This window comes from Apodemus sylvaticus, chromosome 5 (genome assembly GCF_947179515.1).
Source record: "Apodemus sylvaticus chromosome 5, mApoSyl1.1, whole genome shotgun sequence".
NCBI lineage: Eukaryota > Metazoa > Chordata > Mammalia > Rodentia > Muridae > Apodemus > Apodemus sylvaticus.
Window position 1 is genome coordinate 53630361 of NC_067476.1, and position 21862 is coordinate 53652222.

Consider the following 21862-nt stretch of genomic DNA (forward strand, 5'->3'; position numbering starts at 1 on the left):
CTGTTAGGCGAGTATGGGCGAGAACTTCCGAGGTCAGAGGTGACTACTTCCGTGATTTGACACTTAGGGCCGCCCTCTTCATCTCTTCCGGCAGATGCTTCCTGTAGCTGCCGCGGCTTACCCGGTGGCCGCGCGTGCGCAGCTGAGGTAAGCTCTGGGAGCCCCCTCTGCGTGTTGCTCGCTCTCGGCAAGAGTCGCGAGCGGCGGCGGGCTCTGCTGCGTCGGCTTCGTTCCGAGCGCAGGCAGCCCGAGCAAGCGACGTATTGAAGTTCGAGCCCAGCACTTTCTGGCAACGCTGACTCCAGTTGCAAAATTTTTCTTTTGCAGCGGAGTTCCCATGTAGGTCATGGAGATAGTCTCACGCCAACTGTAGGACGTTTGTGAGACTCGGAAGATTGGTGCTACAAAAAGCACGGGAATAGACTGTTAGCGCTTCAGGAACAGCTCTTCCTTTCCAATTAATGTATTAAAATTATTAATATTATTAATATTAATAATCTTTGAGACAGCGTTTCACCATGGCTGTCCTTGAACTAACAGATCCACCTGCCTTTGCCTCCCCGGTACTGGGGATGAAAGGCCTGCATCATTGCACCTAGCTTCCTTCGGTTATTTCTAGCCTTGCAGAAATATGTTCAGCAAACATCGTGAATGATGAGAGCACGTTAGGGCCAAGGGCTTTCTCCCCGGGTGCTGGTTTCTTAGTTGTTGCCGCTATCCCAGTTCGTGTAGGCAAGGCTTAGTCATCTCTAGCGAAGATAAGAATGTGCCAAGGTACAACAGATGATAGCTTTCGTTTGCAGGTTGGCTGTGTTCCAGGTTTTTTATCTTGTGTTATTCGTGACACGGTCCACGTAGAGCTCAAGCTTGGGTTACACGCGTGCACCACCAAGCTGGGTTTTCACCTTCGGGGTTTTACCGAATCTTCGAAACAGCCCTACTAGGTGGTCTTTTAATGTTTATTTATTTATTTATTTATTTATTTATTTTAATACTGATGAGCCTGGAAAAAAGGAGAATTAATAGCCTGCCTAAGTTATGTATTGGGGTAGCTAACTTTGGAGCACTGTATGCAGGAGATCAAAAAAATTTTAAAGGGGTGACACAAAAGAAAAACAGTAGTTCCTCTTCCCGTCTTTGAGATGGAGAAGACCCTTTACTCGTCCCATGGTGAACTTGTGTCTTGAGTCATTTTGTTCATTTTGAAACATAGGCTAGCCTTAAACCCTAGTTTATCCTGCGATTACGGGTCCTGAGATTACGGGTGTGCTACCATAGCCTGCTCTGCTTTCCTTCCAACAAAACATTTATTGTATTTATATTACATTTTTTATTTTGTTTTAAAGTAGAATGCTCCCATATAAAACTATACTAAGAATTGGTTCTTCTTGTTTGCTTTCAAGACAGGGTTTCTCTGTGTAGCCCTGGATGTCCTGGAACTCACTGTGTAGTCTAGGGTGTCCTGGAACTCAGAGATCTGTCTGCCTCTGCTTCCCAAGTGCTAGGATCAAGGTGTGCACCACCACCCCCCAGCAAAACTTTGTATTTGTTTTTGTTTTTTATTTTTATTATTTTTTTTCCGAGACTGGGTTTCTCTGTATAGCCCCGGATGTCCTGGAACTTGCTCTGTAGACCAGGCTGGCCTCGAACTAAAAAATCCACCTGCCTCTGCCTCCCAAGTGCTGGGATTAAAGGCATGTGCCACTGCTGTCCTGCTAAGATTTGGTTCTTTTCATTTTTTTGTTTTTGTTTTGTTTTGTTTTTGTTTTTTTTTTTCGAGATTACAGGTGTGCATCACCACTGCCCAGTAGATTTGGTTCTTATAAAAGAAGGAAACTGGGTTAGACAGAGAGCTCAGTGGTTAAGATAGTTCATTGCTTTCTCCAAAGACTTGAGTTCAGTTCCTAACACACAAGTGCTCATGCATGATGCCTTACAGCCTCTAACTCCAGCTCTGTGTGTGTGTGGGGGGGTGTTTGAGGCCCACTTCTAGCCTTCTAGGGCATCCTGATTCTTATGGTAAACAGATACACACACAGAGACATATAAATAGTAAAAATAAACCTTAAAAAAGATAAATAAAAGAAGGAAACAAACTATGCCTGTTCTGAAAGCAAAATAAAAACAGGAAATTTTGAATGGTTCTACAAACTAGAATTTAAGATTTTCCAGATCACAAATGAAGAGAATTCATATATGTCAGTTCTACAATCAGGATTTCTAAGTTACAAATGTGAACTTCCTGAACACATTAAAGTTGGGATTTTGTTTGTTTTGTTTTTTGAGACACTACCCCCTGGCTGTCCTGGAACACAGGGCTGGCCTCAAACTCAGAGATCCACCTGCCTCTGCCTCCAACTGTGAGAATCTTTGTTGTATTTCTCCAAAGTACTGGGTCTGCTTCAAAATTTCTGTCTTCGATATTATAGTTTCTGTGTGCATTTTTCCCTTAAGCCAAAGGAGATTTTTCTCCATAGCAATATGGGAACACTTGTTTGTTTACATAAGTTCCTTTTTGTTTTTTGGTTTGGTTTTTTGGTTGGTTTTGTTGTTGTGGCTTATGTTTGGGGGAGGGGTATCTCTATGTAGCCCTGGCTGTTCCTAGCACTCACTCTGTAGACCAGGCTGGCCTCCAACTTGAGATCTACCTGCCTCTGCCTCCCAACTCCTGGTGTGTGCCACCACCACCCAACCTTCACATATTTTCAGTACTGATAGAAAAACTAACAAGAAGTCCTGCAGCTCTCAAGGATCCCACTGTCCAGTAAGAGGCCTCATGCATACACAGACAGTGGCCCATGACATGAACGGCAGCTGTGGACGTAGTGAGAGGAGTAAGAAGGTTTCAATAGAGAGGTTTACAGAGGAACCTTGCATAGACTACAAGAAAGCAGCTCTTACTGCCATGTTATTATAGTAGGACATGGTTAATTACTAAATCATAGTCTATCTTTTGTAGTTTATATTACTGGTTTATTTGTTTAAGACAGGTCTTTCTGTTTTCACCTGACTGCCCTGGAATGCACAGAAATAATATGATATTTGAAACTTTACTATGCACCTTTCTTAGGTGCATATCCCTTGGTCACAGAGAAAAGCTCTTTGTTTTATGTGTACTTAAAAGTGTTTCCTCTTTTTATTTTGAAACTTATATATGCTTTCACTTTTTTTCTCTCTAAGAAATGGAACCCTCTTCTTGTGACACTTTTGTGGCATTACCTCCAGCAACAGTTGGGAATAGGGTTATTTTTGGAAAAAATTCAGACAGGCTCTTTGATGAAGTACAAGAAGTAATTTATTTTCCAGCTGCAGTTCATAATGATTTGAAAAAAGGTCTCAAGGTAGGTGAAGTACATGTTGTGCTAGCAATATCTACTGTTCAAAATATGCATGGATAGTTTTATTTTATATGTATGACTGTTTTAACTGTATGTGTGCTTGGGTACCACATGTGTGTGCCTGGTGCCCAAGAAGGCCAGGAGAGGGTGTTGGATCTCCTGGAACTACAGTTCTAGACAGTTGTGAGCTGTCATGTGGATGTCATGAATTGAGCCCTGGTCCTCTATAAAAGCAGCAAGTGCTCTTAAGCATTGAGAAATTTCTCCAGCCCCATAAATGGTTATTTCTTTCATTAGCTACCAATTGACAGAAGACCACTGAAGTTAAAATTCAAGCATTTAAGGTTGAAAATAATTTGAATCAAACATAGACTTCTGGTCTTTTATTTCTGTAATTTAGATGAAGCTGCTAAAATAATAAAACCTGTCTCTTTGATCAAATATTTGAATACTTTCTATATGTTATATAGGTTGGATGTGATAAGGGATTTTTAAATTAGTTTATTAAAATCTGGGCAATATCTTACAGATGCTAAGAATATACAAATGGACTATGGATGCAGCTAAACTCACAATAGCATAGGATGGTTTAAATGGGGGCCTTAAGTAGGAGTAGTGACTGGGGCATCAGAGAAGGAACATCTAGGTCAGATTAAACAATGGGATGGAGAGTTGGCTCCGTGGTCAAGAGTGCTTGCAGCTCCTGCAGGGGACCCAGGTGTGATTCCCAGCACCCACGTGGTGGTTCACAATAACTCCAGTTGCATGAGATCCAAAGCTGGCTTCTGGCTTCTGTGGTCTCCAGGCGCATATGTGCACAGAAATACGTGCAAACAAACTACTCGCAAAATAAGTAAATCTCTCAAAAATTATTTATTTATAGCTGGGGTTTCAGTTGACAGATCAAAAGGATTCTGCTTGAAATAGATTAGAAAAACTATTCCAGGTTTTATAAATAACATGTTTTTGTTTCTTTTTCATAGTGTTGGGGATCAAACCTATGGCCTCTTGTATGGTAGGCACATATTTCTAGCAGTTGAGCCACATTTCCTTTAAATTTTCTGTTTAAAGAGTATATTTACATGGAACTTAAAGGTTATATTATCTTCTATTGTTATGAACTTTTTGGATTCTTGATGTTCTAACACTGATATACATTAAATATAAGACTTTTTGTATTCTATATCCATATGTTTAAATTTAGCCTGTCACGTAGGTCAGGTTCTCACTCTTTCCACTGCAGTAGAGATGTCTTGGGGTCACTGACACCAGAAATGTGGGTCCCCGGCCATTCTCACCTGACTGGGGGTCTCATGTACCTATAATACATATGTCACTAGTCAGGACAGGCTAGACATTGAACTCAAGGACTGCTTTCTTGCTCTTCAACTCATATTAATCATTCTCCATGAAACAATTTGAAGATTGGTAGCCACCACTCCTAAGCTTCCAAAGCAGCTCTGTTCATCCTCTTCCTGGCCTTAACACTTAATGTTTGTTGTATCTTAGTTAATGGGGAAGTCTTTGCTTTTTTGAATGAAGCTCTGTCTTATTTTCTCCTGGGAACTGACCTGTCTTAGCAGGGTATAATAGGACACACTCATAAAATACTTAAATGGTAAATGCTATAGAGTCAGTTCTGCATAGAGTTTTATTATGGAAAATTTTAATGTACTATTTTACCTACCCTCATAGTGATCATCTCTTCCCAATGGTGTTTTAAATTCTGGGATTTGGTCATTTTTCATTTTTGTTTATATAGTTATGGCTTTTTCTTTTTGCAGTGTACTTATATAGAAGTTGATCAAGTTCCAGAAACATACGCTGTTGTCCTTAGTCGTCCGGCTTGGCTGTGGGGGGCAGAAATGGGTGCCAATGAGCATGGAGTCTGCATTGGAAACGAGGCTGTGTGGGGAAGGGAAGATATTTCTAAGGAGGAAGCACTTTTGGGCATGGACCTCGTCAGGTAACAGTTCTCTGCTTTCTCACTGTAGATGACATGAAAAATGGTAAATACCAACCTGCATCGATTTTCACACCAGCACAAAACTTAATGACTCTTCAGTGTCACTAATTAGTCTAAGCGCAGGGCTCAGTCCACATAATCCTCACTTCATAAGCATGAGAAACTGAGTTTCATCTCATGTGCATCTGTAACAACCCCAGCATGGGGGAAGCAGAAGCACACAGATTCCTAGGCTTGCTGGGCAGCTGTTCTATCTTAATGGGTAAGTTCCAGTCCGCTGAGAGACGCTGTCTTGTAAAATAAGGTGGAGCGCAATTGAGGGATCTGGCGGACTTCTGGCTTCTGCATGCTTGCTTACAGGTCTGCACACCCGCAGATGCACACCCACGTACACTCCTATATGTACCATACAGACACCTACAAGCACTCATGCACACCCATACATATGACTAACTGGGAGAGAGGGGCCAAATTAGAAATTATACATCAGAAATGCCTGAATTGTTTTATCACCTGGTTGATTAATATCTTCGTTTTACAAAGGAATATCTCAGTCTTAGAAATAAAAATAACTTTGCAATTGCCAAGATGGAACTTGACTTCAAAAACATTTTCATTGACTGGAAATGCCTTTAGAAGTAAGACTTTTACAGATTTTATTTTACCTATTTGTTGTGGAAAATATTAAAATGGCACTGACACGTTCCCTCTGGCAACTCTCTGCCCTGGAGACCTGGCCAGCAATGCATTGGCGGCAATGGCCGACCTGTTCTTATCTCATGGAGACTCTCTGACCTGGAGCTCCTGAAACATCTCCACCCAGCTTGCTAAGTTCCCACTGACGGGTGGCTACCTCGCCAGCTCTGTGCTTCAAAACCCCCATGGCCTTTGTGGAGCACCTCAGGCAAACCCACACTTTGCCACAATACCTTTCTCCCTTGAACCCAGACGAGCCACCATGCGAAGGAAAACACAACACAAACTTAGGTCAGAAATGAGGGTAACTCAGTCGCTGGGCGCAGCAACTCAAATCCTAACCTTGTAAGCCATGTTGAATCTAAATCCTCTGGTGGCAAGTCTTGACTCGTAGCTACATCTTGTCCTTACGACCTAACTCTCCTGCTTCCTCTCTTCCTCCCTGAAACCCAGAAGTCCTCCCTACTCACCCAGTGATTGGCTTTTTTAATCATTAGGGGATTGGTTCACAAGAAGTGTAGCCCCATCCAGGAGAGCAGAGGTAGCATCAAAATACAAACAGCACCAGGCCCACCCACAACACTTTTAACTTGCATTTTCTTATTTTGAGAATAGTTAAAACAGTGGTTTTTTAATATGAAGTTAAGATGAATAAAGGAAATTATTTTTAATCCGAGAGCTTCAACATTTTTATTTTAGGCTTGGCCTTGAAAGAGCTGACACAGCTGAGAAAGCTCTGGATGTCATTGTTGACTTATTAGAAAAATATGGCCAAGGTGGAAACTGTGCAGAAGGTGAAGAATTGAGCTATTACAACAGTTTCCTGATAGCTGATAGGAATGAAGCCTGGATTCTGGAGACTTCAGGGAAGTACTGGGCAGCAGAAAAGGTCCAAGGTAAGAACAACTATTCGAAATTTAGATTATATAATTTTGTAATTAATAAAATCTACTGTAACTGTAGAAAATACATTCACTTGCCTTTTGAGATTTATCATCCATACATTAATGGGTAAACTGCAGAACAAAGTTAAATTGGAAAGAACAGAGGGGGAACGAGAACCACAGTGAGCATTCGTCCAAAAAGTTACCAGGTACCATTATCTCCAGCAGCCTGTGGCTGCTTATAGTGGTGCTGCTGGTGGTGGATTTTTTTTGTTTTGTTTTGTGTTTTTGTTTCTTTTTGATTTTTGGGGTTTTTTGTTTTTGTTTTTTCTCTCTTTTTAACCATTCCTTGTTACTTCTTCCTTTTCTAACTATGGACTCAATTCCAGAATTGTGTCATGAGTAAATATAGAGGTAAAGAAATGGAGTTTGGCTAAGGATAGGTGGCTTTGGGTCAGTGTTTAGAATTGGATGTCATTGAGTAAATGCAATTTGATTGCTTTGGAATTGATTTCTCCAGGTGATTCATTTGTGCTCATATATTTGTCTTATTTCTTCTTGCTGCCTGTGTTTCTTTTCTTTCTTCTCCCCCCCCCCCCCCCAGACAGGGTTTCTCTGTTTCTCTGTGTAGCCCTGGCTGTTCTGGAACTCACTTTGTAGACCAGGCTGGCCTCAAACTCAGAAATCCTCCTGCCTCTGCCTCTCAAGTGCTGGGATTAAAGGCATGTACCACCACCACCCAGTGCGTGTATTTCTTTGTGACATGTGTGCATGTATGTATATGGGGGGAGGCATGCACGACCACTGCATACAAGTGGAGGTCAGAGGACAACTTGTGGTGACTCATGGTCCCCGTGGTTTACTGCCCCTGCAGTGTACTTGACTGTGGGATCTACGTGCTTCTGGGGATTTTCCCACCTTTGCATTCCGTCTCACCACAGAAGCTCTGGGACTGTACCATCATCCCTGACTTGACCTGAATCCTGGGATTTGAATTCACATAGCCCAGTAAGCTGTCTCCACAGCCAGTCCTCTTAATTTCAAGTGAAGAAATCCGGAGATAGAAAGTCACTTTGTGTGCCGAGTGAAAGTCTTCATCCCCATTCCTCCTTCTGCAGAGCGCAGCCCTGTGTGCAAATATAGTCACGTGCTTCCTGTGCACTGACATCTTGAATCTCCTAGTTTTACAAAGGAGATAAGAGATACCTGTAAAAATACTAGCAGAGGTTAGCCCAGTTGGTAGTGTGCTTGTCTAGCACACACAAGTCCCGGTTTGATCACCAGCAGTGTGTAAAACTGAGACCAGTGGTACCCAGCTGTGATCCTGCCCTCTGGGAGGGATGGAGGAAGGGATCGCAGAAGCTAAAGATCATTGTCTACTCCACGGAGTGTGAGTCCGTGTGGACTCAGGAGAACCTGTCTGGATAGTTAACTAACAGGGTGAAGATGTGGACCTGGGGGTGCTATGAACATTAGAGGAAGGAAAGTCATTGTGAGCTTCTGTAGGAGTTCAGAAGGATTTCACAGGGAGCCTGTGCTGTAAGATTTGAGCGTTACCTTTCAAGACAGGTTATTGCCAGCTATTTTCATCAGCTTTAGAAATGCTGTTTTTATATTTTAAGTTTGACATTTTCTATGTATTAATAAAATATATAAAATTAAATTTAATCCATTTTATTATTATACTGATTGGCTTGATTATATCAATGACCACTTTTTCTTTTATTAAACATTCTACCTGAAAGGCAAAGGAATATAAATACTATTGAAAAAACGTCTTACCTGGTCGTGCAAAACGAATGCCTTCCTGGGTGTGATCATCCTGTTGAGATAGCCTTGCTAGTGCTTTCTCAGTCCTCTTAAGAACTCGATTGTTGCTTTGAGTATCTCCAACACAGAAACGATATATCTCTGATAGATTGCTAGCCACCTGCATCTGGCCATTGAGCATTATATACATGTATTGAAATGATAAAAAAGTGTCATGCATCATATGAGATACAAATGAACTGCTGATAACACGACGGGTCTTCTAAAATTGGGCTGAGTTTGAAAGGCCAGAAGGCAGGGCAGCAAGATAGCTCAGCAGGTAAGGATGCTTGCTGCTAGCCGGACAACCTGTGTGATGCCCAGAATGCTCTACAAGGTGAAAGGGTGACCTCTACATGCAGACACATGAGAAAACAAATGGACATTTAAAATTTTTTAAATAATTTTTTAAAGCCAGAAGGCTATTTACTGTACAATTCTACGTATATAACATTTTTTTAAAAAAGTGTGTATGTGGGCATATGTGCTGTGGCGGTTGTGGCGGTCAGAGGACAACCTTGAGAATCAGTTTTCTTTTTCCATCATGTGGGCTCTGGGGATAGAACTCAGATGGGTCAGCTTGTAGCATGTGCCTTTACCCAATATATATAAACTCAAGATGTGCGCATGTATGTGTACACGCACGAGTGTGTGCACGTGTGTGCACAAGTGCACAAGAGTGTGTGTGTGCACGAGTGCGTGTGCGTGCACGAGTGTGTGTGTGTGTGTATGTGTGCATGCGTTCTCATGTACGGGTGGTTTTATATACCAAGTATACCTAGAGCTAATGAGTTATTAGGACTGGGAGGTGCACAGCTCTGTTATGAAAGGGAAAGATGGTGGATGGTCCAAGGATTCTTTTTCTTGACATTCTCAATACCAATGTTCTTGTTGTGATAATCTATATTTTTAAAAATGTGATGGGGTAGAAATAGTGAAGCATATACTATCTCTCTGGATTATTTCATATAACTGCATCTGAGTCCACAGTTATCTCAAAGCTTGATTTTAAATTAATTAATTGTTTAGAATCTGCAGTAAATGTGCATGGCCAATCTTATGCTGCCATAGTGGCCGAGAATCATACTGTAATATAATACTTTATATTAAAGGTAGCGTTTCTTCTCCTTTCCATCCTTCACAAATAGGAGTTCGTAATATTTCCAATCAGTTTTCCATAACAACCAAGATTGACAAGGAACATCCAGACATGAGAAACTATGCTAAGCAGAGGGGCTGGTGGGACGGCACAGAGGAGTTTGACTTTACTGCGGCCTATTCTTATATCAACACGGCTGCCATGATGACATCACCAAGCAGATACTGTCAGGGCTACAGGCTTCTGGATAAACACAAAGGTAAGTTTAGCATTTAGATAAAATTTAAACATTGAAATTTGTGTAGATTTAATGTGGGAATGATCTCATACCTAGTAAAAATATGATTTAAATAAAGCAAAATATTAGGATAGTATAAGCTGTTTTGATACGTGTATAGTATTAAATCATTGTAAGAAAATACTGATCCCTTTCAGGGTTAAGTTCAAATTCTCAATCCTCAAGAAACTTCCTATTTTTTTTTTTTTAAAAAAAAAGAATTTGAGTTAGATGAATAAAAAATAAATAAATACATAAATAAATAAAAATTAGAGTCTTAATATATATATATATATATATATATATATATATATATATATATTTATATATATATATAGTCCTGACTGGCCTAGTAGTCACTGTGTAGACCAGGCTGGCCTTCAACTCATAGAGAACTGTGTGCCTCTGTCTTCCTGGTGCTGGGACTAAAGGCATGTGCCGCACCTAGCTAAACTGTTACTTTTTTTTGGTTTTTCAAGACAGGGTTTCTCTGTATAGTCCTGGAACTCGCTCTGTAGACCAGGCTGGCCTCGAACTCAGAAATATGCCTGCCTCTGCTTCCCAAGTGCTGGGATTAAAGGTGTGCACCACCATCGCCCTAAACTGTTACTTTTTCAATAATTTTTTAACAGTGGTATTTTTGTTTGTTTATATGTTTTTATCCCTTTCGTTTGTGTGTGGCTTTGTATATGCACACGTACATGTTTAGGCGTGCACACCCACGATTGTGCATTTGGAGGCCTGAGGTTTGATGTTTAATGTCTTCCTTAGTTACACTCCCCCTGAGTTTTTGAGACAGTCTCTCATTGAACCTGGAGCTCACCACCTCAGTGAGGGAAGCTGGCTAGCAAGCTCCCGAGACCCTGTCTCTGCACCCCAGCACTGGGGTTACAGGTGTGAGTTGCCACCTCTGGGATCCAAACTCACAGCTGTCAGCAAGTGCTCCCCAGTGAGCCTCTTCCCCAGCCCATGTGTCTTAGTCAGTGTTCTATTGCTGTGAAGAGACACCGTGATCAAGGCAGCCCTTGTAAAAGAAGGCATTTATTGGGGATTTGCCTACAGTTTCAGGGTGTCAGTCCATTATCATCATGGTGGGAGCATAGCAGCATACAGCCAGGCATGATACTGGGGAAGTAGTTGAGAGCTTTATTAGAATCCCCAGGTAGCAAGCAGAGAAAGACAGAAACAGAGACAGAGAAAAGAGAAGGAGAGAGAGAAAAGACACAGAGAGGGACAGACACACCCTGGGAACCTCAAAGCCCACTCCTAGTGTGACATCTCCAACAAGGCACACTGCTCGATCCTTTCCAAAGAGGACTGATTGTCTTAGGCGACCCCTGTGGCAAGGTTGGTTGACTCCCACAGGAGTCTCCACCCACAGATTAGAACCACCGGTCTAGCTGAATCAGTCTCTAAACATGGGGTGGAGAAGAAGACAGGAAGAGACTTGATGTTGACCTCTGACCTCCATCTGGGTGTGCATGTACACGCATGCTTCTGCACACCGACCCACCCTCACACAGTAGGCGATCAGCAATACATAATTAAAATGGAGAGGAATGAACCAGGTGTGAGGACTCACCATTTGGGAGCTGAGACACACATTCAATACCAGTCTGGGCGATGTAGTAAGACTGTCTCAGCAAACGTGATCGAGGCAAAAACATTGATAATCCCAAGGTTGAGGGTAACCAGACAAAAGGAAGACAACCACACAGAATAGTATAAATTAATAAGCTATTACATTGAAATAATTGTCATATTTAACTACAGGATGACCATGATTGCAGACCTTAAATGCATGCCTGAATATAGCAGTGGACACAGGTGACACAGACTTCAGTTTTTCAAGTGTAATGCACAACTCGTCCAGTTTTCAGTGCTTTGCCTAAAGCATAAATGTCTTTCCAATAGTTCCCATATGAAATAGTCTACCAGCATATTATGTTTAAATTTTGCTATGATTTTTTTCTAGATAAAGAGCCTACCTCCTTCCTTCCATCCGTTCCTAGCTGGTGGCTATTAAGTGTGCTGCATGTATATCAAATTCTGTCTATATCCATGCGTGTATTCTAAGTAGCCAGTTGAAATTGCTGTGAAATTGCACCCTGCGGTTTCCGTTCACTTTGCGGAACCTGCCACCTCGGTCTCGGTACTTATCCAATGCTTGCTAGTGGGTTACTTATAGCTGTCCTACTCAAGGGATCATGTAAACCCTCCTTTCATTTTGAGAATTGTAGGTTTCCAATCCTGAAAACATTTTTATAATACCTGTATTATCACAGTGTTACAGTTCTGACACTGTTTTTTATTAAAACTTGCCGTTTATAGGAATTTAGACCTGAATCGTTTTAAATCTCACTAGATGTTGAAGCTTGGTGCCTGATAGGTAGGTGTGAATGGTAGGGCTTTGCTTTATTGTTGAGTTTAATATCAAGGGCTCAGTGTAGATGTGGCCCTCTTTTCTCCTCACTGTTATTCAAGATTTACTGAAAGATAAGCTCCGCTAACAAGTTATTTGTAAATTCAGTAAGGTACTTTTTGAATTTGAATCATGCTATACCATGAAGGAACTAGGTAGAGCCTGTATATGTACATCAAATCTGTTGATGTTAATATAAAATGGCTGGTAGCATGTATCTTTATCAGCAGCACTTTAAATTCTTCCATATGAAAGTTAATTTTCCTTTTCATTGAAGCATCAAAAGATCATAATTTGGATACAGACTTGCTGTGAACTTCTCTTGTGAACCCCATATTAAAGAAGAGGAAGAGGGGGATATCACCTTTTAGATTGCCTTTCTGAGTTAATCCAGGGCCTGGTGTCTAGTAAGCACATACACTGTATTATAATATGCTTCCAGGCCCAATTGTTGTAGGGTTTTTTGAGGAAAGAAAAACCTCTAGTTAGTCAGTCATAGGTATGTAACGGTTATTTGTTTCTTTAGAGCTAACTTTAGGACAATAAACATTTCCACATAAGATATCCTAGTGTATCTAATGGCAGAAATTATATTTTACTTTTCTCAATTTTTTAAAAATGTAATTAAAATATAATTCCATAGCTGGATGGTTTTGGTGCACACCTTTAATCTCAGGACTCCAGAGGCAGAGGCAGGTGGATCTCTGAGTTCAAGGCCAGCCTGGTCTACAGAGCAAGTTCCAGGATAGCAAGGGCTACACAGAAAATAACGCTATCTTGAAAACAAGCAAAGAGAAACAAAATATATACATTTATGATTTTATTTGTCTCCTAACCCTCCTGTTTATGGCCTCCTCTGTACCTTTGTTGTTACCACACACACACACACACACACACACACACATTTACAGCCTGCTGAGCTCATTTGATGTCACCTGCATGTGTGTTTCTAAGACTGACCACTTAGTATTGGATAAGTAGTTAGGGCTCATTCCCAGGGAAGATTTAATCCCACCCCCATCCCCACAAACACCCCACTCCACTCCACCCCCTCTTTTTCTCTCAGCAGTTCTTGATTGCCATGCCAGTGACTCTCCATCCATATTGGGATGTCAGCATCCGTTTGAATTGCTCAGGTCGTGTTTCGGCAGCCATATTGTTGATATTTCACGGAATAGCTTCCCTGTTACAGATAAAGTTCACAGTCGCACAGCAGATTTCTTGGTCCTCTGACTACAATCTTCCCCCCTCCCATTTGTGATATATCCTGAGCCTTGGGTGTAAGAGCTGTGTTTTAGATGTATCAACTCAGGCTGGGCACCCCACGTTCTGTTGTTCTCTCCATTTTGATTAGTTGCAGTTTTCTATAATGGTCTCTTGCCGCAAAAAGTATCTTTTTTGATGAGGGATGGAATTCTTACTTATCTGTGGGTATAAATATAACTATATAACATGCGGTTAGGCTTTATACTAGTTTAGGAAGTGGTGATAGTGGGTCCTCTAATATCCATTGCCTCAGCAGCAGTATGTGCTTGGTAAATTTATAGTAGCAGGCACGATTTCCCTCCTGCTGAGTAGGCTTTGAGTCTGATTAGATAGCTGTTGGTTACCATCCTGATGTTAAGTGCCACTACTACACTTTTAGGGATATGGCCATGCTGGTCGTTGTGGTTCACGGGCATCATAGCTGGGGAGGACTTCTGACTGCTTGCTCAGCAGTTGTTGCTTGCCAGTGACCCTTCATCTGTATTGGGATACCAGCGTTCATTTGACTGCTTCATGCCCTCAGCAGCTTGATTGGACCTTGTGGTGCTCTGAACACTTGTCCTCAGGGAGGAAGCCTTTGAATTAGTTCCAGCTCAAATCTGCCGAGTCCTGTGTCCAAAATGTGTGTTGTCTCTGGCATTAGGAACTTGATTTTCAACTTCTGGAGGCAACCAATGCCAGCAGCAATAGGCTGTATTATTTTGGGAGTCGTGTACTGCCCTGCCCAACAACTTGAAAGGAGGTCTCTCATACTTGCTACTGGTATGGGTTTTTGTTTGTTTGTTTGTTTGTTTGTTAAATAGTCTGTGGCTCTTGAGAGGATTTTTTAAATTAATTTAAAGCTATTCTTGTTATAGACTGACCATGTCTGTTACTAAGAAACCAGTACTGCTTTAGGGTAACAGGAGGCTGACATATTTGATAAACGAGAGGCATAGTGGTGGAATGGGTTAAAACTTACTGCTGGCTGTAAAGAAACCCCTGGCATTAGGCTGCTCTCCTTTTTTTTTTTTTTTTTTTTTTTTTTTTTTTTTTTTTAACCTTTTTTTAATTCATTTTATGCACACTCTCACTGTCTTCAGACACACCAGAAGAGGGCATCAGATTCCATTACAGATGGTTGTGAGCCACCATGTGGTTGCTGGGAATTGAACTCAGGACCTCTGGAAGAGCAGCCAGTGCTCTTAACCACTAAGCCATCTCTCCAGTACCGATTGCTCTCCTAAGGGAACCTCCTTGAGATCTGAGAAGGAAAGCCCACTGCTTGAAGGCATGGATCACCACCCCTAAACCACCAGACGAAAGCGATGAAGAGAGAATGTTCTAGTACTGTGCACGGGCCTTCCTTTCTCTTCCTGTTCAGTCTTTCATTTGAATAGTGAATCCAGGACCCTGTACCTCCCAGACACTGAGATACATCCCTAACCCAGAACCTGACTTTCTATGATACAATTGGTTCTTAAAGCAATTTCTGATTGAAAGGCATTATGAAACACAGTGTAATTAATCAGAAAGTAGTTATCAAGGCCTTTAAAAGCAAACCAGAGATCCCACGAGTGCCATGGGCCTTAAGACATCTTTATTTGAGGATCAGCTGAGAGGCAGGAGTGGAAAGTGGTCTAAGTGTCCAGTTGAGATCCCAGAATTCTGCAGTCTTCACAGGAGAGAATGAACAGAGCAGAGCCACCTCAGCCAAGTGCAAGTCTCTCTCTGCATCTTATTTATGTTCGTAAGATCCTTAAATCCTCTGTATAAGAAAGCAAACACTCTGTGCAAAAACAAACAAAAAGACAGAACTCAAATGTGGGGACTGGAAAGATGGTTCTGAGGTTCTGAGTTCAATTTCCAGCAACCACTTGGTGGCTCACAACCATCTGTAATGGGATCTGGCACCCTCTTCTGGTGTGTAGGTATATATGCAGGCAGAACACTGTATATAATAAATAAATGTGTTTTTTTTGTTCTTTGTTTGTTTGTTTTTTAACAAAGAGCAAGAGCAACAGGCGCTCTTAGCCACTGAGCTCTCTCCCCAGGTCCCTAAACAGGGTCCATAGCTTTATCACATCATGTCCTCCACACTGGAATTTGCTCTTGCTAGATAGACATGGGGACACAGTAACATACATGACTAATCTGCCATTTGGTTTTGTGACTGATATAAATGCCGAGACACAGATCAGTAATGAACATACTCTTCACCACTTGCCCTCCCCCTCTTGATGCTGCAGAATCAACACCAATACAATGTATCATTGTATCTTATTATCAGAAAAAAAGCTTATGCTTGTAAAATATATGCATTATTTGGTAGGTTTTTAAATTATTTCCTCAGGAAACATAACTTTTGAAACAATGATGGAAATTCTTCGAGACAGACCCAGTGGCATTAACATGAAGGGAGAATTCCTGACCACAGCAAGCATGGTTTCTGTCTTACCTCAAGATCCCAGCCTTCCTTGCATTCACCTCTTTACGGGGACTCCGCACCCTGAGAGGTAAAGTCTTCCAACACTGTAACTACTGAGAGGTCATAGTCCGGGGTACAATCATTAGTGTGTGCCTGATTTTGTCAGAACGATTTTTATGAGCAATTACGTCTTTTGAAAGTTTTATGTATTATTTTAAATTGTGCATGCGTGTGTCATGAATGTGCAGAGACCCGAGGCATTGACTTACCTGGGGCTGGATTTACAGGGGTTTGTGAGCTGTCCAAGGTAGGTGCTGGGAATTGAATGCAAGTCTTCTGCAAGAGTACTACCACCGAATTATCTCTCAGTTCCTCAGTGTAAATCTTTACATAAATAAAACAATAGCTTTTAATATATTATCTGTTTGGATTCTAATTTTCACTTTCTCTGTGTGCATAATCATTGTCATTTTTATGAGAAGAAAAGGCTCCTGGCCATGTGTGGTTATCCCTTTCCCTACAAGTGTATTTAACATTGTCAAGAAAAGAAGTAGATCGTGTTTCTTACTGATTTCAGACACAGTGAACAGCTTAAGTGATCTTATACCAGATACGCTAATGTACCCTATTTAGAAAACACATACTGCACACTTTAAAATATTATTGGTCCTAGTTAAGTGTCCTTAGGGTTTCCTTCACATGTCTTGATTTAAGTCATTAGAATCTCTTATAGTGTTTAATGTATGTTACATTAGGAACAATTTTATCTTTATTCTTTTCCAGCATTACAGTTTTTCCTATTATTAACATGGTGCTGATTTTTTCCATTAAGTCATAACCACTGTGACACTGGGGATTGCTTTTACCCTGGCAAATGATAGACTTTTCATTTTCTGATATTCTTAGTGTGTGGACCAACTGGTGGGCCTTTGGGAATACAAAGCTAAGTAAAGCATCGTCTCCTTGCCTACGTGCACAAGGGAGATGATCCTGAGAATAACTAATGTGGCAGGAGCCAATCACAGCACAAGCATTGTTAGTAGATGCCCCAAGTAGAAGGAATCTACAAAGACAAAATAATTGTTTTATCTTTTGACATGCAAATTCAACAAAGACCCTTTCTTCTAGGTCAGTTTTTAAGCCTTTCATATTTGTGCCACATATTTCACCACTGTTGGATACGAAATCACCAACATTTGAACTTAAAAGGCCAAAGGCAAAGAAGCCATATGTCAAGCCTGACAGAAGACACCTGCTCTACCAAAACCATCAACAGGCCTTGGAAATGATAAGTAACAATAAGGTATGGTTAAGTTATAGCGTTTATTATAGCATTAAGAATAGTTTAAGATGTAATTCAATTCGTATTTTGAATTTTGGAGTGTTAGCTTTCTTTTTGTCCTTCATGTAAAAAATAGGGTTAGAAATAGTTACTCTCAGACTGATGGGGCAATGTAGCTTTTCCTTTCTTTAAGAGCATGAAGCCAGTGGGGTAGAACACACCTTCTTTAATCCAAGCACTTGGAAGGTAGAGGCAGGTGGATCTCTGAGTTCAAGGACAGCCTGGTCTATGAAGTGAGTTCTAGGATAGCCAGGGTTACACAGAAAAACCCTTTCTCGAAAAACCAGGGAAGGGGCTAGAGTGAGCCAGGCCTGAGCAAGAAGGAGAAGGGAAAGGGGAAAAAAGAAAAATAAGAAAAACAAGAAAAAAGAGAGAGTATGTATGTGGGCCGCACGCCTTTAGTGCTAGCACTTGGGAGGCAGAAGCAGGTGGATCTCTGTGAGTTGGAGGCCAGCCTGGTCTACAGAGAGAGAGAGAGACCATGTCTTGTAAAACAAAAACAAAGAGTATGTGTGTTGACTCTTTTAGAAAAATTTAAATTTTGAACGTAGTAATAATAGCTGACAATTACTGACCACTTGTGATATATAGTTTTGGATGTCTCATTTAATCTTTATGAGCATTTTATGAGGAAGGTATTAATATTATTTTATTATTCTGATAAAGATTCTGAGGCTTGGGAAAGTTGCCTAATCTGCTCTGCATACTTTCCACACTGAGTACTACAAAGTCTCTGAAGGGCGCCTTACCTGGCCTTTTCTATAATGTTCTTAATCCCACAGCCCCACATTAGAATTGCAGTGATTCCAGGGGCTGGAAGCCAGGGAGGGCATGCTTAGCTGGCACATCTAAGTCCCCACCCACAGTCCTGCCAACAAGCACACACACCTAGAAAAAGCAGCCAGTTTCTGTAGACTTGAAATAAGGAGCTGAGGTTTTTGTTTGGGCTTTGGCTTATAGTTTTCAGAAAGGGTCTCATTGTATATTCCTGACTAGCCCAGAATTTGCAGTGTAGACAAGGCTGGCTTTGTACTCACAGGTATCTGCTTGCCTCTGCCTCCTGAGTGTTGAGATTGAAGGTGTGTACCACCACGCCCAGCTAGGTTTGTGGTTTGTTTTCATTGTTGTTGTTATAATAATAATAGATCCTCATGATTTTAAAACTTGAAGCAATTTAGAAAAGCAATATATCACTTGAAATAGCATCTCCAGAAATAGACATGAATTTATTTTGTGGAACAGATCAAAAGTTAAATTTTTTAAAAAGAATTATTAATTTATTTTATGTATATGAGTACATTGCTGCTCTCTTCACACATACACACACACACACACACACACACACACACACACACACACACACATCTATATATTTAAAGACAGGTTCTTGCCATATTGCCTACCCTTGAGATTAAGTGGTCCTCATGCCTCAGCTTCCAACTACTGAGACTACAGTTGGTCGCCCCTGTTCCAGCTCATGTCACCGGTCTCTAATGTCAGCTGACATTACACATTTATGACAAAAACATTTTATTTATTTATTTATTTATTTATTTATTTATTTATTTATTTAGGTGTTTCGAGACAGGGTTTCTCTGTATAGCCCTGGCTGTCCTGGAACACACTCTGTAGACCAGGCTGGCCTCAAACTCAGAAATCTGCCTGCCTCTGCCTCCCAAGTGCTGAAATTAAAGGTGTGTGCCACCACTGCCTGGCCAAAAACATTTTCTTTAGTTAGTTGTATTTGTTGTTTTCTTAAAATATCTTGATTTCATTCTTCAAAATACTTCCCTTGCTTCATAAAAAATAATTTTCTATATTTAATTTTCTATATTTTTCTCTTGGTTATATATGGTTTTTAAGTGTTTATTAATATGTATATAAATATATACATATATATATACACATATATATGTATGTATGTATATATGTGTATATATCTATATCTATATGTAGATATAGATATATATTAGCAATGCATATGCCACAGTGCGCGCGTGTGTGTGTGTGTGTGTGTGTGTGTGTGTGTGTGTGTTAATTTAGAAGACTGTTTTCAGGAGTTGGTTCTCTCCTTTGATCATGTAGGTCCTGGGGATAGAACTCAGGTCATCAGACTTGGTAGCAAGCCCTTTACTCACTGGGCCATCTTACTGTCCCAAATATGTGTACTTTTTTTTTTTTTTTTAAGTATTTAATTCTCTAGGACTGCTGAAATGGCTGAGCAGTACCTGCATGGTCAAAGGAGAGAACTGGCTCCTACAAGTTGCCCTCTGACTTCCAAAGTATGGAGGCTCACTCATACACACACACACACACACACACACACACACACACACGAACACAAATAAATAAATAAAATGTAACAACATTTAGTTCTCAAATCCATCTTGAATCTGTTTTATATATCAGGAAGGCAGGAATTTTCAGCCTGTTTCCCAAGAAGGTGATCAATTACTTAAATATTGTTTATTAACAAAGTTATTTTCCTCCTATTATTACAAAATGCAGTGCTTCCGGGGCAGGGGCACTGCATGCAACTTCATGTTGGGAATCACTGTTTCGCGGTACTCTGTCCCATAATTATTCAGAAGTTCTAAATGGTGCTCACTTGCATATAGTGTTCGTTCTTTCCTCTAGACTCAAAAGTTGATAGCTTTTCAACTATTAAAAATTATTCCTTTTTAGGTTGGAAACATGGGTTCAGAGGTAGAGCCTTTACCTAGTGTACTGGCTGGTTTTGTGTCAACTTGGCACAAGCTCGAGGTATCACTAGAAAGGAGCCTCCCTTGAGGAAATGCCTTCATGCAATCCAGCTGTAAGGCATTTTCTCAATTAGGGATCAAGGCGTGAGGGCCCCTTGTGGGTGGTGCCATCCCTAGGCTGGTAGTCCTGGGTTCTATAAGAGAGCAAGTTGAGCAAGCCAGGGGAGCAAGCCAGTAAGAAACAAACATCCCTCCATGGCCTCTGCATCAGCTCCTGCTTCCTGACCTGCTTCGTTGCAGTCCTGACTTCCTTTAGTGATGAACAGCAGTGTGGAACTGTAAGCTGAATAAACCCTTTCCTCCCCAACTTGCTTCTTGGTCATGATGTTTGTGCAGGAATAGAAACCCTAAGACACCTAGCATGTCCAAGGTCCTGGGTTCAATCCCCAGCAGCACACATAGGAAAATGCTTCTTTCTCTGATGCCTGGACACACTCCCACTTCCCAGAAACAAGAAGAAAATGTCTTTTTACTTTTCCTCTTGAACATTACCTTTTTGTTTCCCTAGTATGAAGGGCATTCATTTATTTACTATCTTGGGTATATATAACCTGTTTTCTCAGTGTGAGGTAGGTGTTGAACTCGGGTCCTCAAGCATGCTGGGCAAATAGTCTGTCACTGAGATGGCCTCCGGGCCCATCCCCTACCTGATAGAATTGGCTTGAGATATACAGGCTCTAAGTCCACAGAAGCATCTCAGTCTTGATTTTTAGCACACTTCTTCATACCCTAAGTGAATTTTCAGTTGTCGTGTTCTAAGCTTCCTGTTTATCGGTACCATGTGATTGTTCCTGAATTTTCAGCTAAAATAACTGTTTTGTTATTTCTGCATTAACTGAATCTACAGAAATGATTTTTTCCCCAAAGAAAACCATTCCTTTTTGTTTTCTTTCTTTTATTTCTTTTTCATTCCTTTTGCATCTACAGAATAGGAAAGTAACCAAAACCAGTAGAAACAGAATGAACAAACCTTGCCAGGGGATTGGATTTTGTTAGGTTCATATATGCATATTGACTTTTATTATTTTCATTAGGAAAAAGGCAAGACAATATTGGACAACATGAGGAAGCTGGAAAGAGCAGTGTCTGAAGAGATTGAATCAATCCTCCAGAACAGACATCTTGACGTAGAGAAAACTGTTAATCTCTTTCCTCAATATGTAAAAGATGAAATTAAAATTTATCAGTCAAATATTAGTTCTTAATGATCATTTAAGTGGTTAAAAATCTTCCTCACTGCCCTAGTAATGATGCAAAGCTACTTCAAGGAGATCTGGTTATTTTCTCATAGTATTAAGTGGTATTTTGTCTGATAAAGCACGATAATTAGTATTCGGTTGCATAAAGCATGAAACATAAACACGATGCACGGGCTGTGCTCTCATTATGTATTACTAAGAAAGCTCGAGGCTTTTTTTCCTAAGCAGTGAAAGTATGTCAAGTGCGTTTTTTGTGCTTTAGGCAAATATCAGCAAGCTTCAACAAGACAAATGTCTAGATTTATGCTGACACTGACACACATTCTGCAGAAGCCCTTTTATGAAACTCAAAAGTGACCTTTGTCAAGATTTGGCTGCACTGCAAGCGAACTTAT

At 40.8% G+C, this 21862-nt stretch overlaps 1 protein-coding gene across 5 annotated transcripts; it reads left to right on the forward strand.

Annotated features, from left to right (window-relative positions):
* The first annotated feature begins 61 nt into the window (after window positions 1-61).
* Scrn3 (secernin 3) lies at window positions 62-21479 on the forward strand. 5 transcript variants are annotated; one of them, XM_052182704.1, is made up of 8 exons: window positions 63-147; window positions 3181-3341; window positions 5123-5304; window positions 6700-6896; window positions 9842-10051; window positions 16090-16252; window positions 17293-17467; window positions 21303-21479. In XM_052182704.1, the coding sequence occupies exons 2-8, from the start codon at window positions 3183-3185 to the stop codon at window positions 21471-21473; spliced, it is 1257 nt and encodes a 418-aa protein (XP_052038664.1). In that variant the 5' UTR covers window positions 63-147; window positions 3181-3182; the 3' UTR covers window positions 21474-21479. The 5 variants fall into 5 exon arrangements, with proteins under 5 accessions (XP_052038667.1, XP_052038668.1, XP_052038664.1 ...); XM_052182705.1 differs by lacking the exon at window positions 63-147 and adding an exon at window positions 189-339; XM_052182707.1 differs by lacking the exon at window positions 16090-16252 and having other exon boundaries at window positions 62-147.
* Window positions 21480-21862: the final 383 nt, after the last annotated feature.

Coding starts and splice junctions, on each gene's coding strand:
- Scrn3 (XM_052182704.1), top strand. CDS start 3,183: ATGGAACCCTCTTCTTGTGACACTTTTGTGGCATTACCTCCAGCAACA. Junction 3,342..5,122: donor ATTTGAAAAAAGGTCTCAAG/GTAGGTGAAGTA, acceptor TTCTTTTTGCAG/TGTACTTATATAGAAGTTGA. Junction 17,468..21,302: donor AAATGATAAGTAACAATAAG/GTATGGTTAAGT, acceptor TATTTTCATTAG/GAAAAAGGCAAGACAATATT.